We start from the raw sequence: 19,858 nt of genomic DNA, 5'->3' as shown, positions 1-19,858 counted from the left end.
CCCATATACTGTAGTAACTGTTGAGTTTTATCTCACATCTGCATTTGAAGGTCTTGTTGTCTATTACTGATAGCAAGAGCCGTAAATAAAAATGGAAACTCCACAATAAAGGTGTCTTGTGTTCTGCAGTTTGCAGAGTATGAATCACTTGCCATTGCACGGCATGAGCCATTTATAGTTGTGAAATTGTGACTGCTCGGGCAGAGTGACAACAGATATGCTTTAGTGAAAACATGAAGTTTGAGTATCCAGGTCAATTCCTGGTTGTTTGGTCTTCCCAGATGCAAAACACAATATTGCTACCCTTATTAATTGAGATTTTGCATGTAATAAATGGTCTGCAGCTGTCCAATCTTTTCCAGGAATGACCTGAGTGTATTGGTTAGATGCATGTGATGTGACATGGTGCACACAATGAAAAATTGTAATGGGCAAACATAAAACTTAGACAGTTTTCCATGTTTTAATGAATATTACAATGTTCTTGGATAATAATTAAAATTGCAAAAATTTTAAATTATTGTAATTTTGTTTTAGAAAGATCCTGTACATTTTTAAAATTATAGTTCATTAATTTCTAATCATCATATTTAAAGATCTGAATATTTTAATCCATTTCACTAATAAGGCAATATTTTCTGAGTTTTTAATAAATGACTTCAAGAAAAATAACTTGTGTTTTGATTCTGTGATACACTTTATTAACTGATTCATTTATATTGCCATTTTCTATTGAAATCCAAGTTAAAAATGGATTATTAACAAATGCTGTTTCACTCACTGAATTATTTAAGCAACAGATTTATATAACTGAAAGGAACAAGTACATTATATAAATCATATAAAAACAAGTTTCTTTTTTATATATTTTTTTAAACCAAAATATATAAATTAATTTGCACATTTAACCTGTTATAAGCTTTGTCTTTTAAAAAAGAAACATTAATTCCAATATAGTGATTTTAAAATAAACAAAGAATAGCAAAATGCCTAGAGATTTACAAAAATTAGAATGGCGAATTATCAGGTGAACGAATGTCATCTATTTTGAGAATCATCTTCACTAGTTGGGTAGCCAAACTGATTTGTTGTTTTTTACTTGTCAAAGTCTCAATGACATGCTGCTCTTTCATGTCTGTAAAGAAATATATGTATTAACAAGATATCAAGAAAATATAAACATTTTAATTTGTTTAAAGAACAAATATATTTTTTTAAAATATGCAACTTTAATGATTAACAATAATTTAATAATCACTATTCATTATTACATGATAATTAATTATATGAACTCCCATATAACATGGTAAAAAAAAAGTGCAACTAGTACTCATACAAAATTCTAATTTTGTCATCTAGAGAGAGAGATTTTTTCAACTTCTCGGGTATATTTTTGATTGTTTCAATACACATGGCTAAAACAGCAAATGCTTCTTATAATTTATAATAATAGTGTATATATTTTTAAAAATTTATTACCTGTATTTTGTTTTTTCTTCATTAAAAGAAAGTTTCTTTAAAACAAGTTAATTAATACTCGGCACACAATAAAATCATATTTGAAAATAACACACATCTCATTAGCAATATGCAAATTTGTGCTGAAACTCAGACAAGTTTAAACTTGTATAAAATCGTCAGATAATACATATCTTGTATAATGTGGAATATATCCTGTGCAACACACCAACAGAATGCTGAAAATCTATCGGGCTAGTTTAAGGCTAATTACTAAATAAATTACGTAACCAATTTGGCTCTAGAGGTAAGCGTTAGGCGCCATCTCTTATTAACATTAATAATTATAAATAAATTAATTAATTTAAATAATTTAGAACCGCTGGGAGAAAAAATCGGCCCAGAGTGGGACTCGAACCCACAACTATTTAAATTAATTTATTTATTTATAATTATTAATGTTAATAAGAGATGGCGCCTAACGCTTACCTCTAGAGCCAATTGGTTACGTAATTTATTTAGTAATTAGCCTTAAACTAGCCCAATAGATTTTCAGCATTCTGTTGGTGTGTAGCTATATTGTATATCGGGTTTAGCGATGTTTGTATATATCCTGTGCATTGTACAGGAGTACACTATATATGATGAAAAAATTATAAATATTTCATTTACATGATTTTGTTTAAATCAACCTCTAGTTGTTTTGAGCAATGAAAACAAGCAATTAGAAAATTGACAAATACTGTAATTTACTAGATATGTTCACTAAAAAATAGTTAACTTTTCTTTCTTATGTAATATGTTTGGATAAAAAATTGTACAACTTTCTTAAAATAAATATTTAGATACAAAAAACTGAAAATTGTATGATATTTTTCTAACTTCTATCTAGAATGAGAATAAAAGAAAGAGGATAGAGAATGTTCAAGCAAACAGAATTACAATGGGACTGCAGATGTCCAGCTACAAATTTTTTAATAAGCAAAAATACAATCTTTACTTTTCAATTATAATCACAATAGTGAATTTATCACAAAAATTACTTGCATAATCATAATATGTTATAAATTAACTGAAGTTTATTTTAATGTAATTTTCAAAAGGAAAATTATTATATAAGAAATTAATTTTAAAATTTCATTACATATTAACTCTCACAAGAATATTGATACATTCTATTTTTATAGAATGATCATAATCTTTATTTTTACTTCCAATATATTAATTGAAACAACATTTATCTGTATATATGAAAATTTATTAATATTCTAAAAACCTATTATTTCAAATTTAAATTAAAAATAACACTTAATTTCATTGTATTCTTTGCTTACTAATAAACACATTTAGCTGTTAAATAATAAAGAGGCATCTAAATGAAACACTTATTTTTCATTGAGTACAAATATTTTTTTCTTTTAATTTTAGAAGTCCATACTTTTGGATATTATATTTAACAATATAAGCACTCATAAAAATTTATTTTTTTCCATTATCATGTGTATAACAGTAGCAAAGCAAATTTATAAATTCTCAGTATTCTATAATAAATTAGAAGTTCTATTTAATAATAACATGCTATCTTATTCCACAATATTCTAATGTTAGCATAAAGCTCATTATGTTTAATATTACAATTTGATAAAATATGCTTTAGATTGTTTTAAATGTGTTGAATTTAAAACAAGATAATTATTAAAAAAGAAAATATGATCAATGATTTTTGTTTTTGCTATTTACTTACCATTTGTTCCCTTATTCAGACAGTCTATTCCTAACCAAGGATTATTTTCCTTTATTTGTCTAGCTTGAACTTCAGTTAATGTCTGAATTGGGGCTTGCCCACTATTTTCTGCTAAGGCCAAAGGTATACTTTCTAATGCATCAGCAAATGCTCTAAATGCATACTGTTCCAAAGTTGATATCTAAAAGTAAAAATTCATGTTTAAATTTTAAAATAATTCAAATACAACATTTAATATTAATGTTAATGTAGTCATATTTTTAATTAATAAATATCTTATTTATAATTTAGTTTTAAAATTTTGAAATGTTAATTTTGGCCATCCCATGGAGTGTTTTCAATGCAGCTTGACTATCAGAGACAATATGAATAATCTTATTAAGAAAATATAACTCAAAATTGTACAAGCAGACAATAATAATAAATATCTTCAACAGCTGCATTTATAATCATGTTTCAAATGTGAATAATAAATAAAATTCCATCATAAAAAAGATTGAATCACAACAAAATTAATCCACTAAAATCCTCTTGAAAGTCACTACATAATATCAAACAACCAAATGGAACACACTTAACTTTTTTCAAGTTTCTTGAAACAAAAATAATTATAAATCATTTAAAGGAGTCAACTTTTAAATGCAATAAAGCACTTTTTGGGATCTTCTGTCCCATCATCAGATCCAAATGTTTAACTGCTTTACAATCCTAGTGATGGAACAGAATGATCTTAAGAAATTTTTTACCACATTAAAAAGTTGACCCCTTTAAATGATTTCATAGTTCTTTCAACTTTAAGTTTAAGCATAGTCATCTGATTCAGTCTTGTGGTTTTCCAGTTTCTTTTTACAATATTAAACAGCATAAGCATTTCACTACAATTCATAAAAAAGATGTCCTTCAACATAAAAAAAAAAAAAAAACGATCTACAAATGACACCTAAAGCATAGTTAATTACATGTGTATCTGAGAAAAGCTTCTCCCATCTTAGTCTGAAGAAAAACATGAAGAGAAATAAGAATCAAAAGCACTCCAACTGTAAGGGATCACTGATGAGGCTCTGGTGACAGCAAGATTAGCAGTACAAGTAGAATCCCGCTAGTCCGAACTAATTGGACTGAGCCTTGTTCAGATTAGCCGAATAATTCGTGTTTTTCATGAACTATAGAGGGCGCTGTATTTTTACAAAATGGCTACTCTATCTGGGTCGTTTGTTAGTCGTCAATGTAAAATGAATTATATATTACTACAGATAGTAATATATAATTCATTTTACTATAATGAAATATCAATATAATGAAATATGCTACTTGTAGCAGTTCATTGAGAAATTTTATAGAAGGAGAACAAGTATTACTAGCAGGACACGTCATTTTATGTGGTATTATCGAGAAAAACGAGCAAGATCGTTCTGTACATTTTTGTGCTCTTTGTCTGCAAACATCAGCATTGACTTCTATCCCACACAAAATTACTGGAATTTTAAAGTTTATCGACATATCATATAAAATTGAATAGAATTACATTTTATTGAAGATAATCCTATAGTATAGGTTAAAAACGAATACAAATACTAAATTACTTTATACTTAGACTCTATGCAATCTTTTTCAGTTTGATTTTTTAATACTATCGAATTACAATAATCTAAACATATTTATAAAAACATGATAGCATACATGACAAAATATAATCTTCAGGAGTAAAATGTTTCGAACATACTACCATATACTTCGTAACTTTTTTGCCAATTCTTAGCAGTCGAATCCACTCTTTCCGTCGGTTACATTTCTGAGATTCTCCGAATTCTGATTTACGAAAAATCATCTGTTTTTCATATGAGAATACATGAAAACTTATATTGGGATCGCGTATGGCTTTGGAATTACAATTTGGAACACAACAGAAAGCTTTACTTTTACTTTTACTATTCATCTCTACTGTTGACAATATACGAAGAACATTCAAACGACCCAGATAGAGTAGTTCTGTTTTTAAACACCAGAGGGCGAGCATCCGGTGAAAAACGCGAATTGAAATAATGCAGAAACAAGCAGTAAAACAGGTCCGGTTTATATAGATCCAACACCATCAATGACTTTTGGTTCTGTTTTTGTGTGTAAGTACAGTATAGATCTGTTGTTTTAATAGGCCATGTCAAACACTGATTTATTAATTTTGTACAGCATTAATACAGTACTACAATAAAATACAATTTTTTTTTGTTGTGAAATTTTAAATCTTTGTCTTACCATTTAAATTCAACTGAAAAATATAAAAAACATATATTTTGTGAGCTAAAAAATTTTCTCTCCACCGACTGAAACATGTTCGGATTAGGCGGACGTTTGGACTAGCGGGAACTCTACTGTATGCTGTAGCTTTGCCTAACATTTCTTGTAACAGTCACCGAGTGTATAATGATAATATAGTCAATCATAGTATAAATACAAAGCAGAGTATCATGTGCAGACTATGTTTTGCCAATCATTAGTTTTGTACAACCAGAAGATGTATTATCAAGTACTATCTTAGATGGCTGATCCACACAAGGCAAGTATCACAACAAGCTATTTGACAGAAGGAAAGTGAACAAGAGATGAAATTCAATAAAAAAATATATCTTGTGTATTGCTTCTAGCCCATAAATATTTTTATTTTCAGTTTAGATTATTAATGGTGTAAATATAAAATTGTAATCTCATAATCCTTTTGGCTTGTCATAAACATACAGCCTTTTTTGCTTATTTTTTAATGCCAAAATGCATTTTGGCACTAAAAAATATCTCATTATTTAAAAACAAAGTTGGATAAAATGAATATTAGCAAAAAGTAAGTTGTATGTTAAATGAAAGTTAGTTTAAATATAATTTTAATTACTTTTTTTACTTGTTTACTTTTAAATAGCTTTTAGAAACCAAGAATAAAAGAGTGAAATGAAAAGTTCAACTAGTTATAAATTTTAACTGAATTTTAATTGTGTTAAATTATACATAATGTTGAAGGTAGTTTTAAAGAAAATTACCAGCAAGAAAATGTTATAATTGTACAAGATGTAAAATTCAGTTTTTAGGTGTTTTTAATATATTTGTAAAATGCCAACTGAGGAGGAATGAAAGTCCAAAATGCATTTTGGCTCTAAAAAATAAGGGAAAAAAAGGCTGTATATATATGATAATCCCAAAGAATTGTGAAATTATTAAAAGCACATACTTTATCTGCCTCTTGACTAACAGCTAAGGCACAAGCTATTTCAGCAGCCCCTCCACCATAAACAATATGGTTATCCTTCACTAAATTTCTTATTACACAAAGTGCATCATGAAGGCTTCTCTTTGCTTCTTCTACAATCTGGAAAATATTATAAATATTTACATTATTCAATTTGTATTATAGTAAATTAAAACTTGAGAATATCCAAAGTTTTTTCACATAAGATATATTAAATATAAATTATAGTTCTGTTGTATGATTAACATGTTAATCACATGCATACCATATATTTTGTTAATTATATTAGTATTAATCTTTACTATTTAAAAATCTCAAACAGTGATTTATCACTATTCTGAACTTAATTAAATACAGATTTTCATGAAAATTAGAGCAATGGTTGAAATTGATTATATAAAGTATATTTTTTATTCAAAATACATTTTCCATAAGAATCAAATCAGTTTTCTAGTTACATTTTCAAAAAAATATATAAAATGCCAAGCAAAATAATACCATGCAGATTCCCCATTTGATATTATTATTAGTCTTCTACATCCCTCTCAGAACCATTTCCAAATAAACCTGAATGAAAAATAATTATTTTCATAAAATACAATATAAACAGAAATACTGAGCTAGAAATTGTAGATGACATTTTCATTTATTTCTCTAGTACAAATTCATATTGTACCAGAGAAATAATTGAAATATATTAATTTGCACTAAGTAAATGTGTCTAATTTACTGATCAATTTAACAAAACTAACAAGTACAAATACTTTAGAAACAAATAGAAATTGTTATTTACTAAATTTTAAATCAATTTTGTCAAAACTGAACAAAGTGTCGGTATATTGAATGAAAGCATACAGTAATTCAGTTTATGATTATACTTAACAATAAAGTATTTAACAAATAATAAATTTATTATTTCGTAAGTAAAAATAATTCACCATAAGGCATGTGATGCTTTTGTATACTAAAAGACTGAATATACTAATTAATTAGTACAGAAATTTAACTATAGAAAAGTTGGCAGTTTTTGCTTGTTAATAATCTGGGCTTTTGATGTTTATGTAAAAATCAATTAGCAAATGTTAAAAAAATACTTTATAATAAATTATATTTAATATTTTAACTAAAATAATTTTTAATAAATATAGACTAAACACATTGTTGAAAATAAATTTAATGCTAACAAATGCAATTCTCTAATGCTATCTTAAAAGATTTTTATTGACATTTTAACATTTCAAAAATTTTGTTTTATAAGAATAAGACTAGCAGATGAGTCCGGCATTGCTGGGGAAAAAGTATTGATAGCGAAGATTAAGATTATTAGATTATAGCCGATCTTACCCATTTTATCTAGTGCAAGAATGTTCCCCCTCTTCTGAGACTAATTAGAAAATTTTTAGATATCTGCTTACCACACTGGGATAACAATAATTAAGACTCACTGCAACCACTAACCAGTGCATAGTACCACTAAGTGAGGCCAGATGGCCGAGAGGTCAAGGTGGTAGCCTACCGCTCTGGGGGACTCGGGATCGAATCTGGACAGGTCAATGAATCCCCAGGAATTTTTTGGGGGTCTGTTCGGATATGTTGGGCCCTGTCCCTCATCACCCAGTCACCCCATTGTGGGCCCGACCGAACCCATAATGGGCCTGCTATAAGAGGCCCTCTTAGTACCCACAGGGTGGAAAGAGTAAAAAAAAAAAAAAGTACCACTAAGTGATGAATAAATGTTTTATAACTCTTTTTGGGTTCTTCTTCAGGTTTACTAGATTCGAAAAACAATCTTCTAGAATCATTCATAAATATAAATTCAAACATAAAATCAAACATTAAGACAAAGAGTTTGAATAAAGCAAACTTATGCACATGCGCTCTTCATGTTGACTTTATATATGAAATATACACGCGTGTCACCTATCGTAGCATAAATGTACTATGCCAGAAACCTTTGTGGGAGTGTATTAAACAACTTCCCAAAGTTTCATGGCAATCAGATAAATGGTGTAGTAATGCATGAAGGACAGACAGACATACATTCATTTTTATATATATAGATGACTGAAGTTATCATCCTTTGATACCTTTAACAAAATTTATTTACAGGAAAAAATTCAGCCATTATAAAATTTGCTAATTTTTTTTTTATAACATTATAAAGTTTTCTATTAACTTTCAAAAAGGAATTTCACATATGTAAATTTTTAAAATAGTTTATATTTGCTCTAACTTTCATATAAGAAACTATTTAGAGAAATGAACCAAAAACAGAGAAAATTGACAACTTTTTAATTGGAGTATTTTTCCCTTTGATTTCTTAATCATAATGAAACACTTCAATTCATTTCAATTTTATACATATATTTTTTTCTTTCTGTACACTTACCATTTTATTCCCACCACGAATAAAAATAGTCACAGCACGAGAATTTTGACATTCTTCAATCACCAACATTCGATCTTTTGTAGTTCCAAAAGTCAATTCTCTGACTCTTCCTGCTTTTCCTAACTTATCAGGAGTCAACTCACTAAAACGAGGAACAATTCTTCCTCCTGTTGCAATTGCTATTAACTAAAAACAAAGAAATTTTATTAATTTATGAATCTTGTTTAATCAAAAGATTCATTCACATATAGTTGTGCTAATAAATGATAGTGTTAATATTTAATATTTTTGACATTATCAGCTATTATGTTTTATCTAATCATATCATTATATTAAAATGAAAATTATCATAATGCAATATAATTTATCAATTTGCCATAATTTCCTCCTCCTCTTTTAGCAATATTAGTCCATTTCTGTGGGGTGATTGCTTGTTTTTTATTTGGCATTATTTTATGATCAGATACTCTTCTGCTCCCAATCTTTCCCTTTACCTTTTTAAGTCAGACTTGGACCATCCAGCACCACCAGGCTCTGCCATAATATGATATAATAATAAGAATTATTTATTTGCTATCTTTACCTTTGTTCATTAAATTTTCTTTTTTTATTTAAAAAAGTTAAATATGTACTTCATTTATGAAAATTGAAGATATATTTAATCCACAAGTATTAGTTCATTTAATGCTTAATTTACATAGAGTATTTAATTTACCAATATAAAGTGGAGTTAATCACTCTTTTAAGGAAGGGAAAAGCCTTAAAAGGAGATTTACTGCTTTGTGTATAATTTCATTCCTGTGGTATTTAAAAAAAAAGCACTACAAGAATAAAATCACAGAGCCTTTTGTAAAGACTTTCTAATTTATTTGTCTGTGTCTTGTCTTCTAAGTATGAAGATTTTAAAAATTTTCCATTCCAATTTACTATTATTCATTAAAAACAAACTTAACACTTTATAATTTCTTATTTTTTTGTGACAAACCTCAATTTCAGGTCCTCCAACCCAACGGACAGCAGGCAGTTCTTTCTGAAGTAGCAGATGATTAGCTTCATCATCAAATCCCCACTGACATATAGCCAAATTAGCACCTGTATTTTTAACCTGAAAGAGAAGATATTTATTTTAATAAAAGAAATGGATTATTAAATAATATATTTTAGAGTCACAATAAAAATAATTATTGCTAATAATTAATTTATGAAATTTCTAGGAAGCATAACTTTATTCCATAAGAAAGAAGTGATTCTAAAATTGGTGAATAAAAACAGTAATAGCAATAACAAGTGTATTCAGTCTTTATAGCTGAAATAACATATATAAGTTATATTCAAAGTTTATTTTTCTTCATAAAAAACTACTTTTATAAGTATTTATCTATGATATTTTGAGGAATTATAGGGCAAACAAAGATTATTTCATGTTTTCTAGCTTAAAACATGCATGCTGTCAAAAAATTTTTGTTTCAATTATAGTGAGAAACTAACTTTATTCACTTTATACACATAAAGATTACATTATGTAAGTTCATACTAATTTTCATGACATGAATTTAATTTCTCTATTATTCTAACCACATAATTACAGAAACACAATTTTCATTACAACATTTTGTAGAACATATATCATACTTTTCAGATTAAAGCCAAGACAATTATATTATGAAGGCTATGATACATGATGTATAGTATCTAAGTCATTATCAGTGAACTATCTGCACTTTGCTAGTGAAGTCCAAAATACAAATTCTGTTATTTCTTGATTTTCTTATGACATTCATCAGCCTACATTATTATTTCCTTAACTTAATTCATATGGATACTGATCCTCCCATTAGGTAACAAAATAACATTTATGGTGGATTAGATACTATACACAAACATTCCTAAAGTATATATTTAAATAATCATATTCATACAAATATCTATATGAATGGCCAGATGGCTGTAGCTGAGGCAGTTAAGATGTTAATCTACTGCTGTGGGAAACCTGGGATCAAAACTGGAAAGCAGCTCCTAGAATTTTTCATGGAAAGTCTGTCCTGGATATGTTGGATCCTACCCCTCATCTTCCTGTTAGCTCCCACATAGACCTGGCCAGTCATGATGGGTATGTTTAAAAAGCCCTCTTGGAGCCAACACAAAAAAAAAAAAAATCTTTGTAAAAATAAGATATTAGAGATGACATGATTCCTGTTCAATTCTAACAGTAATTATTGAAAGCAACCAATGATAGCATTTTACATTAGAAATGTAAAAAAACATTTTTATAAATTATTCTATTCAATCACAGTTTGATGCATGTCAATTAATGATTTTGAAAATGTCTAAATTCCAAAAAGAAAAATTTTCTAAAATTCTTTTATTATGAACCATAAACACAAGAAATAAACAGCAGTTTATTAAATGCACTTTATAAAATGGAATCATAAAAAACAATAAATGATAAATGTAAAAAAAATTGCATGCATATATATTAAAATAATTTTTCACACTGAAAATATCTTTAAAATGCCTATGTTAATATCTTAATTTATAAGCAAAATCAGTATGCTTACATATCAATTACTTATAAATTATCTGCAATTGAAAATGAAACTTTGAATTATACAACCCCTTGACATAATTTTCCAATCAGCTGGAATATAACTTAGCACAACAGCTATAAACAACAAAATTGAAAAGTAAATATAGTAAATATAAATTCGACTTTACAAAGATAAAACTTTGCATTTTGTCCTTTCTTTTTGCCGTTCACACCATCAGCAGTCCTTCAATAATTCACAAAACTTCAGAGACAACCTTTCTCTTGAGGCTACTGCCTCCGCAAAAGAATGTAAAACAGATAGAGGGGAGGCAGTAGCCTCAAAAGAAAGATTGTCTCCGAAGTTTTGTGAATTATATATATACAGTAGAGCGTCGATTTTCCGAATCAATTGAGGACTGGGGTTGTCCGGATAACTGATTTACGTACGAAAAAATAGTTTAACGTATCCGATGTCGAAAATTTTCTCCGTTGCCTGTCGCTTCGCGTTGAATTTTCGTCGATGTTAAGCCTAACGAAGACTATTGTATTGTTAAAAATTATTTTTTTTATTTTGTACAAACAAATAAATATATTGAAAAATATAAAAATGATAAAAAATTATACTTCAAAAGTTAATTTAGTATAAAAATGTAAAATATTTGAGTAGCCCAAGACATAGCCAAAGATTGAAGCGCCACAGCACTGACGAAAATTTAAGTTTGCCGACTGGAATTCTTTCGGATGATTGACTTTCGGAAAATCGACACTCTACTGTATATATATTTTTTTACTTAAAATTGAAAAGATATATGCCATAAATAAAATTTATTTTTAAGATAAGTTAAGTACAAACACTAAAGAAATTATTTCCATAAGAATAAAGTTTTTTGTACAAGAAATAAAAATTTAACAGGAAGTTTTTGTCTCCACCTTGAAGACAAAATATAAGATTGTGCCATTCGAAACATAATTTTTCAACCTTATTCAATAAATAATACTTACAATTTTGAAGGACAATCTTTTTTATGTATAACAGCTATTATACATTTTGGGATTGACTGTATAAAGTTTTAGCAGTAATCTTATCAATTTCTTGCCAATTTGCTTTAATTACTGCATTCAATTCCTCCTTACTTTAACATCTTGAAGTGACAAGTTTTTTTAATTTTCACCAACAGCTTTTGATAGAATTTATATCTGGACTATTGGCAGGCAGGCCACTTTAAACACCTGATTTGTTTTACTTGTAGCAAATCTTTTACTGCTCTTGTGTGATGGCAACTAGCATTGCCATCTTGACCATTATATGCCTGCTGCATAATGATGCAACTAACTCTCCTAATGATACTGGATATCAGATTTCAAACTGGCTAAAAAAAGTATGATGGAAAGTGATGAACGATCCTGTACATAGTTTGGACTTAGAACCCTCTGATTTTTACCTTTTTGGACCTCTTAGGAAACACTTCTCAGATGAAGTCATAGATTTGTTCAAATCATTAAGTAGAGTATTTTTTTAGGAAGGAATTTTTGCCATTGTCTCTCACTGAGAAAAGTGTTCAGAAAAAAATTGCAACTATGTAGAAAAATAGCTTAAACTATGTACTTTCAAATGGTTAATTTAATTTTTTAAATTGCTATAAAAGATTGTATCTTACTTTTGTAATATATAAATATTAAAATAATAAAAGATTTTTAATCACCTGATCAACCATTTCTTCAAATTTCTCTTGTTCATATTTTCTCAATAAACGATAATCTTCAACAGAAGTGACATCCAACTTATGTTTGGTTTTGGGTTTTGGAGGTTCAAAGGGACAAGTCAAAATTGCAAGTTTTACATCTTTCAATTCCTATCATAAAATAAAATTATTCAAAATATAAAACCAATAATATTATTTAGGTTACCAACATTCCATAATTACACTAGAAATAGAAAATGTAGACAGAATTTGATATAACAATCTTTTGACTCAATTATATCACAAGCAACATAAAACCAACAATATAGCTATCAATGCTAAAACTTTAAAGTGAAATAGATACAATCATTGCATTGTCTATCATGTTAAAATCAGAATTTTATATATATACAGGGGTAGCTCTACAAAATCACCACTTGGCAGTAAAAATATAATCCTGGAAATAGCAAGCAGAAATAAAAATCCTAGTCTGCTTACTTTTTTGACATTAAGCATGAAATTGAATTACAAATCACACTTCAATGAAACTAACACCTATATGCAATTGTAAATTGCATATAGGTGTAAATTGCAAATAACTGTAAAGTTTTAAGTTTTTGGCCACCGTTTAGAGGTCCTCTAAACAGTGTATGGCTGTAGGCTATCTCAAAGAAAAAGTTTTTGAGATAGAGAGACAAATATTGCATTAGATTCAAGTTTGGTGATCTTGCAGGCTAATATTCCACTATTTGTTTGAAAAGCACCCTCTAGTGGTAATTTTTTAAACTAGCCTCTTTTGCTCTAGAAAAAAATTCTCATCATCTCATTAAGGCATTCCCAAACTTTCATAAATTTCTGATGAATAGTTTTTGCTGTAGCCTGCTGGAAAATGTCAAGTTTAATTTGGGACACACTGTACATTAACATGTATCAATGCAAATGAACAGCAATAACAAAATGAATAACCTGCACAACAACTTTCCAGACACTTTGTACTATATATGGTATCAAGCTGCAGTTAAAATATTTGAGTGATTAACTCTGCAATGAAGTAAAAAAATTATTTTTTTGGTCGCGGAAAAATCAATTTGACTAGATATATTAGGTAAACTGAAACGTTGAAACTAGTACATTTAAAATATTTTTTGTTACATCATAAATTTCTATTTTCTGTATATTAAAAAACATTGAGAAATTTTTTTAACAATCTAAAGCAGGGATGTCCAACCTGTGGCCCACTGCACCCTAAATTTTTTAGGTACATTTTTATTTATTTTGGTAAAATATGTTGTAGAAATTATTCTCGTTTCACTGGATACACTTTTATGTCATAATGATGTAATTGCTGCTACTAAAAAATTGTTTTATCTAGAAAACTGTTATGCATGTGGGGTAGTACATACTGTTGTGAACAATTCTTTTCATGCATGAAAAACATCAAAACTGCTGAAAGAAATAGGTTGAGTGATTCCCATTTAACTAACATTCTTACAATTAAGACTAGTATCATAAAAGCAGATGTTGACAATATTATAAAAGAAAGGCAATGTCAAAAATTGCATTAAATTTATTTTTATTTTGTGCAAGTATAATTTCTTTTTTTACTGTCAATAAATAATATAATATTTTTTGTAATTACAGTATAGCCGAATATCTATCAATCAAAACATTGGTTAACTAAAAGTGTTCCAGTCAGAAAATTCAAATTTCTGCTAGTGCTGTGGTGCTGCAATATTTAGCTATGTCTTGGGCTACTCCAATATTATTTTTGTTTGTCATGTGTGTGTTTTAGCTGGCAGCACTGGCATAACCATATTGTATTGTTAAAAATTATTTCTTTATGCTGCACAAACAAAATAAATATAGTGAAAAATATAAAAACAAAAAAAATTTATATTTCAGAAGTTAATCTAGTACCAAAAATGTTACAATTCATACATGTCAAGAGAGTACTTAAGGACACACCAGTACTTGAACGAGGCTTTTTTTCCCATTGTGAGCTATATTCTAGGACAGTGATTCTCAAACTTTTTCGATCCACCGCCCCCTTTGTTCCATAAAGTTATACCCAACGCCCCCTAACCCATTTTCTCTTGTGTGAGAAAAGGATTGGAAATATTCTTAGGAAAACTTTTCTATGAATCTCACACTTTGTGCCCTTACTGTACATTGTTCTCATCATCTGGAAACCATTAAACGCAATGTTTCCTCTTATCAGCCCCAATTTTGCCTTTGGTCACCGTTCAATACCCTGCCTCTATCATAGATCTATTCATCGCGCCAGAAGGGGGCGTTATTGCTTACTTTGAGAAACGCTGAGCTAAAATAAAAGTCAATGTGTTAGAAATATTCAAGTTGTGACCTTCAATAAAAAATAAAAAATATATAAAATGTCAACATTTTATATATATTCCGTTGAATTTTTATATATAGAATTTGTCTGCCGTCGCCCCTCTATATTTCCTTAACGCCCCCCAATTTTCTTTGAGCCTTCTACTGCCCCACTGAAAGCCTCCAGCGCCCACAAGGGGGCGTTATCGCCCACTTTGAGAAACGCTGTTCTAGGACCTTGCATCATGAGTGATGTGTTTTGCTTCAGCTTGTCAGAGAATAATATAGCCCAAGTGGCTGACATCTCCAGATAAACCCAAGAAAAAGAAAGAGTTTTGCTTGTTTTGTGTAGTGTTTTTCTGAGGACTGTGTGACTGTGTGATGGGACATGTGTCATGCTGAATCAAAGTGTTTTTGATACTAGATTAACTTCTGAAATATAATTTTTTTTGTTTTTATATTTTTCAATATATTTATTTTGTTTGTGCAAAATAAAAAAATAATTTTTAATGATACAATAGCCACAATTATTATTTAAAAAAATTTTCATTTGGCTTAACGGAGACAAAAATCCAATGCAAAGCAACATGCAACAGAGAAAAATTTTAACAGGGGATAGGTTAATATATTTTTTCATACATGATCAGTTATCCAAACAACCCCAGTCCCAAATTATTTTGGATAATCGTTGCTCTACTGTATATTTGTTATTAAATCGCATTTTGAACTTTAAAAAAAAATATATAAATTGGTCCAGTGATTATACGTAAATTTCTAATTTGGCCCATTAGAATTTTAGTTCAGTAGAGGCTTTTTCTTCTACCGTATTAAAATTCTAATGGGTGTTGGACAACCCTGATCTAAAGAGTGACCAGTATGGCTATATCTGAATTTATTAATAGCTCTGGAAGAGAAGTTGAACAGAGGTTAGGTAGCATAACTCGCAATCGGGACATTCCAATTTTCAACGCGTGTGTTGTGTGTTGAAGTCAACAATTTGACGTCATCAACGACATTCCAACTCGAGTACGAAGTGCTTTAGTTCCCATAATTCCATTCTCAGCAAGATGGATTCCATTCAAATGTCTTACCAATTACCCACAATTCATTGGAAAGTAGCAGTGAACATATCTGTTGAGTGCCGAGTGTGTTGAGTCAGCGCTGACAACAGCGCTACCTGAACGTTGAAAAAAGGAACGAATTTTAACGAACGTTGAGATCAGAGCTGAGTCGGCATTGAAAATTTGAATGTCCCGAGTGCATCTGCATGGTAAGCATAAGTTGCAGATTCAAATCACACTCCAGCTGCTTTTCTTATAGAATATTCTAATTATTAAAAATTTATTGAGAGATGATTGCTTAAGTGCCTACCTCTAATAACTAATTAGATAGTAAATAGACTGATTGATGATGTGGCAGATTGTTAGTTAATATGAATATATTGGGTTATTGTTTACTATATACATATTTATACTATATAAATTACTGAACAATTTGTATATATGTACAGTACATACATGTGTCTATACTCTGTAATTACTGTACACATACAGGTATATAAATCTAAGAAGTATTTGGTTAAATTATATTGCATTAAAAATTCTCATAAATCATTAAATTTCTCCTAAAATTAACATTTTACAGAAAATACTGTTGTTTCAAATGTATTAATATATAAATATTTTCTGTAAATGATAAATCAAAATTCAAGAATAACTAAAATGCATTGTATAATTTTTATTAAATAACAAGAAATATTTTGTAGAATCCTTTATAAATTCTGTGATAAATTTATGTTTTATAAAATCAGATAAAATACAACTGCAAAATACTCTTTTTTATATAATTTTGAAACACCCTTGTTTTTTTTATGTATATATCTGATATTTCAGAAATAAATGCAATTAATTGTGAAACAACTTTTTACTCTCTTATTTATATTAATAAAATTGATAAACACACAAAATGCCAAATGAATATTAATTAATAAATATATACGTACTGTCTTTATGGCATTAGTATACATAATTCTCATGCACGCAAATACTTTCGATATTGTATAAATGTTGTCTTCAGGTGAAATAGAATGTATTTTAAGAACACAACTTAATGGATACATTGATGAGTTTTAAATAGTTCTTAATTAAATTTTGCACTTATGTGATGATTTTTGAACAAAATTTATAAAATTTTGAAATTCAAATGAAATCAATGTGATGTATAAAAGATAGAAAGGAAACATTAAAGAAATATTATAAAAACACATTTCTTTTATAATATTTCTTTAATATTTCCTTTATAACATGCTGAAAAGACAGTACATATATATTTGTTAACTAACTTATTTATATTTTATAAACAAGTACATAAATTAATGAACAAAATTAATTCTGATTTCTGTTATACATCAATAATAGTTACTCAGAATTTTCTATTAATAATTACTACAGTTATATTTGCATTGATTTTTGTTATTTTTTCCTTTATAACTTTATAAAAAATTCATTTATGAATTACAAATAAAAATAAAAAAATCTATGAAATAAATAACTTATTTACAATATATTAATAATGAAACAAAGTTGAAAAAACTACAACTTTACAAACATCTTAAAAACTTCTAAAAAAATTTAGTTTGTCTGTATTTATTTGTAGCTAGTTATTTCATTAACACAAACTGTAAATAAAAATTCATTGTTTTGGCTATACTCTGTAATTATTGTAAAATTTTTGCAATGTTAAAAAAAAATTTAATTAGTAGACTAATAGAGTACAGTGGTGCCTTGTATAACATACGCTGCGAATAACGAACTTTCTGTTTGACCGTTACGTGACTCGAGCAANTCAAGTAAAGTGCCACTAGGTCTACCAAATTTTGAAGACTTCACAGCTAGACTTTCCACTATGATGTATTTTCTTCCAAGTTTATCTTTAAACTCCATTGAAAGAGGGAGTTTTCATAATTCTACAATTCTCATAATTTGTACATTAGCTTGTACATTATTCCATTCTGGATAATAAAATTTTGTCTTTAAACCTTACATATTCTATGGTAAAATAGTAATTGAATAATCTGAAGTTTTCTCAATTAAGAACTAGTGATGGGAGCAATTAATCAGAATTGGAAAAAAAAAATTTATACTTACATTTTAGAACCAAGTGTAGTCATTGCTGTTTCAATCAAAGGTTCTAAATTATTTAAGTCAACAGTAAAACTGTCACTGATTTTTTCTAAGTGATCCATAGCAAATCTTGCAGCCATTTCAAAACCATCTGCTATTCTAATTGGATGAATGCCCCTATCCAATAACTGCTCAGCCTGCTCTAACAAGGCACCTGCAAGCTGGAACGGATTAAGTACGTTGTACGAGGCACCACTGTACTTTTTAAATTTAAAAAATTTACTAATTTTTGAATTATTCCTTGAAAGTAATAACTGTCATAAAAATATATCCTAAATATGTTTAGTAATAAATTATACAATGTTACTGATTTTAATGTTTAGTTTTTTTTTTTTCAATTTTTTAGTCTTTATCAATAACTTATGAATGCTTTTATAAAAAAGTTACCTTAGGCATTTGTGGATGGCTGAAATCTTTATCTACAATAACTCCATGAACCAAAGTTGTATCATCTAATTTCCCACCTTCTTTTCCTTCTACTTTAATTAATTCAAAATCTACATCTCTACGCTCCAAATCTGCAACAGCCATGACTGCTTTTACTGCAATTTCAGCAAATTGACGAAGACAACGATTTACACTTAAAATAGAAAAAGGTTAACATTTAACAAAAAATATTAAGATTATTTATTAACTTAATTATTTGTTTTATGAGTTCATGTTTATGGCATAAATATATATATTATATGGGAGTGTCCAAAAGATCTATTATTATTACACAAATTAGTTATGTGCCAGATCGTTAAAAATGTATATCCACGGATACGGATACAGATACGGATCTCAACTTTCGTACTCAGTCGGCACCGATGCTTGTGACCTTGGACCGATAGTTGACATTTTTCGTTAGTAACGCAACATATTTTGACTTGCACTGAGCGTGGGATAGCATAGATTATGTTTGTATCTTTGGAGAGTGTTGAGTTAAATTAAAATAAAAACAATGTCGACAAAAAAGTTTAGTAGTATAATACGGAAATATTTTACGATAGTAAATGAATTTTGCATGATAAAATTTTTGAAATATGAATGTGCCAAATATGTGATTTTAAGAAATAAAAAATGATTTGAATTGAAGTTATTAGTATTTTATTGCTACCTATCTTTAAAATTTCATATAAGTAATGAAATTCATTAAGATAAAAGATTCGTTAAAGATCCGCTAAAAAGTAACGGATACGGGTACGGATCTTTTTTTTCCCTCGGATATCCACGGATACGGATACCTGGCACATCACTAATACAAATTCACAAGACAAAAAATGAAGCAGTCTATTGAAATGAAGTTTGTAGTAAAAGAAAGAATAGCTCAA

At 28.4% G+C, this 19,858-nt stretch overlaps 1 protein-coding gene across 1 annotated transcript in view; it reads right to left on the bottom strand.

Annotated features, from left to right (window-relative positions):
- Nucleotides 1–673: 673 nt before the first annotated feature.
- Nucleotides 674–19,858, bottom strand: part of LOC111636713 (T-complex protein 1 subunit epsilon-like) — a 48,999-nt gene continuing 29,814 nt past the window's right edge. Inside the window, exons 5-11 of the mRNA XM_023382017.1 lie at nucleotides 18,933–19,125; nucleotides 13,054–13,203; nucleotides 9,809–9,928; nucleotides 8,824–9,009; nucleotides 6,417–6,554; nucleotides 3,203–3,383; nucleotides 674–1,135 (exon numbers count right to left, since the gene is read on the bottom strand). Of these exons, the coding sequence (XP_023237785.1) occupies nucleotides 1,008–1,135; nucleotides 3,203–3,383; nucleotides 6,417–6,554; nucleotides 8,824–9,009; nucleotides 9,809–9,928; nucleotides 13,054–13,203; nucleotides 18,933–19,125 (1,096 nt within the window). The 3' untranslated portion in view covers nucleotides 674–1,007. The remainder of the gene's footprint in view (nucleotides 1,136–3,202; nucleotides 3,384–6,416; nucleotides 6,555–8,823; nucleotides 9,010–9,808; nucleotides 9,929–13,053; nucleotides 13,204–18,932; nucleotides 19,126–19,858) is intronic.

Source organism: Centruroides sculpturatus, unplaced genomic scaffold (genome assembly GCF_000671375.1).
Source record: "Centruroides sculpturatus isolate CEXI.00-Female unplaced genomic scaffold, Cexi_2.0 scaffold977, whole genome shotgun sequence".
Taxonomy (NCBI): Eukaryota; Metazoa; Arthropoda; class Arachnida; order Scorpiones; family Buthidae; genus Centruroides; species Centruroides sculpturatus.
The sequence above is the reverse complement of the archived record's forward strand: the minus strand, read 5'-3'. Positions and strand labels throughout refer to the sequence as shown.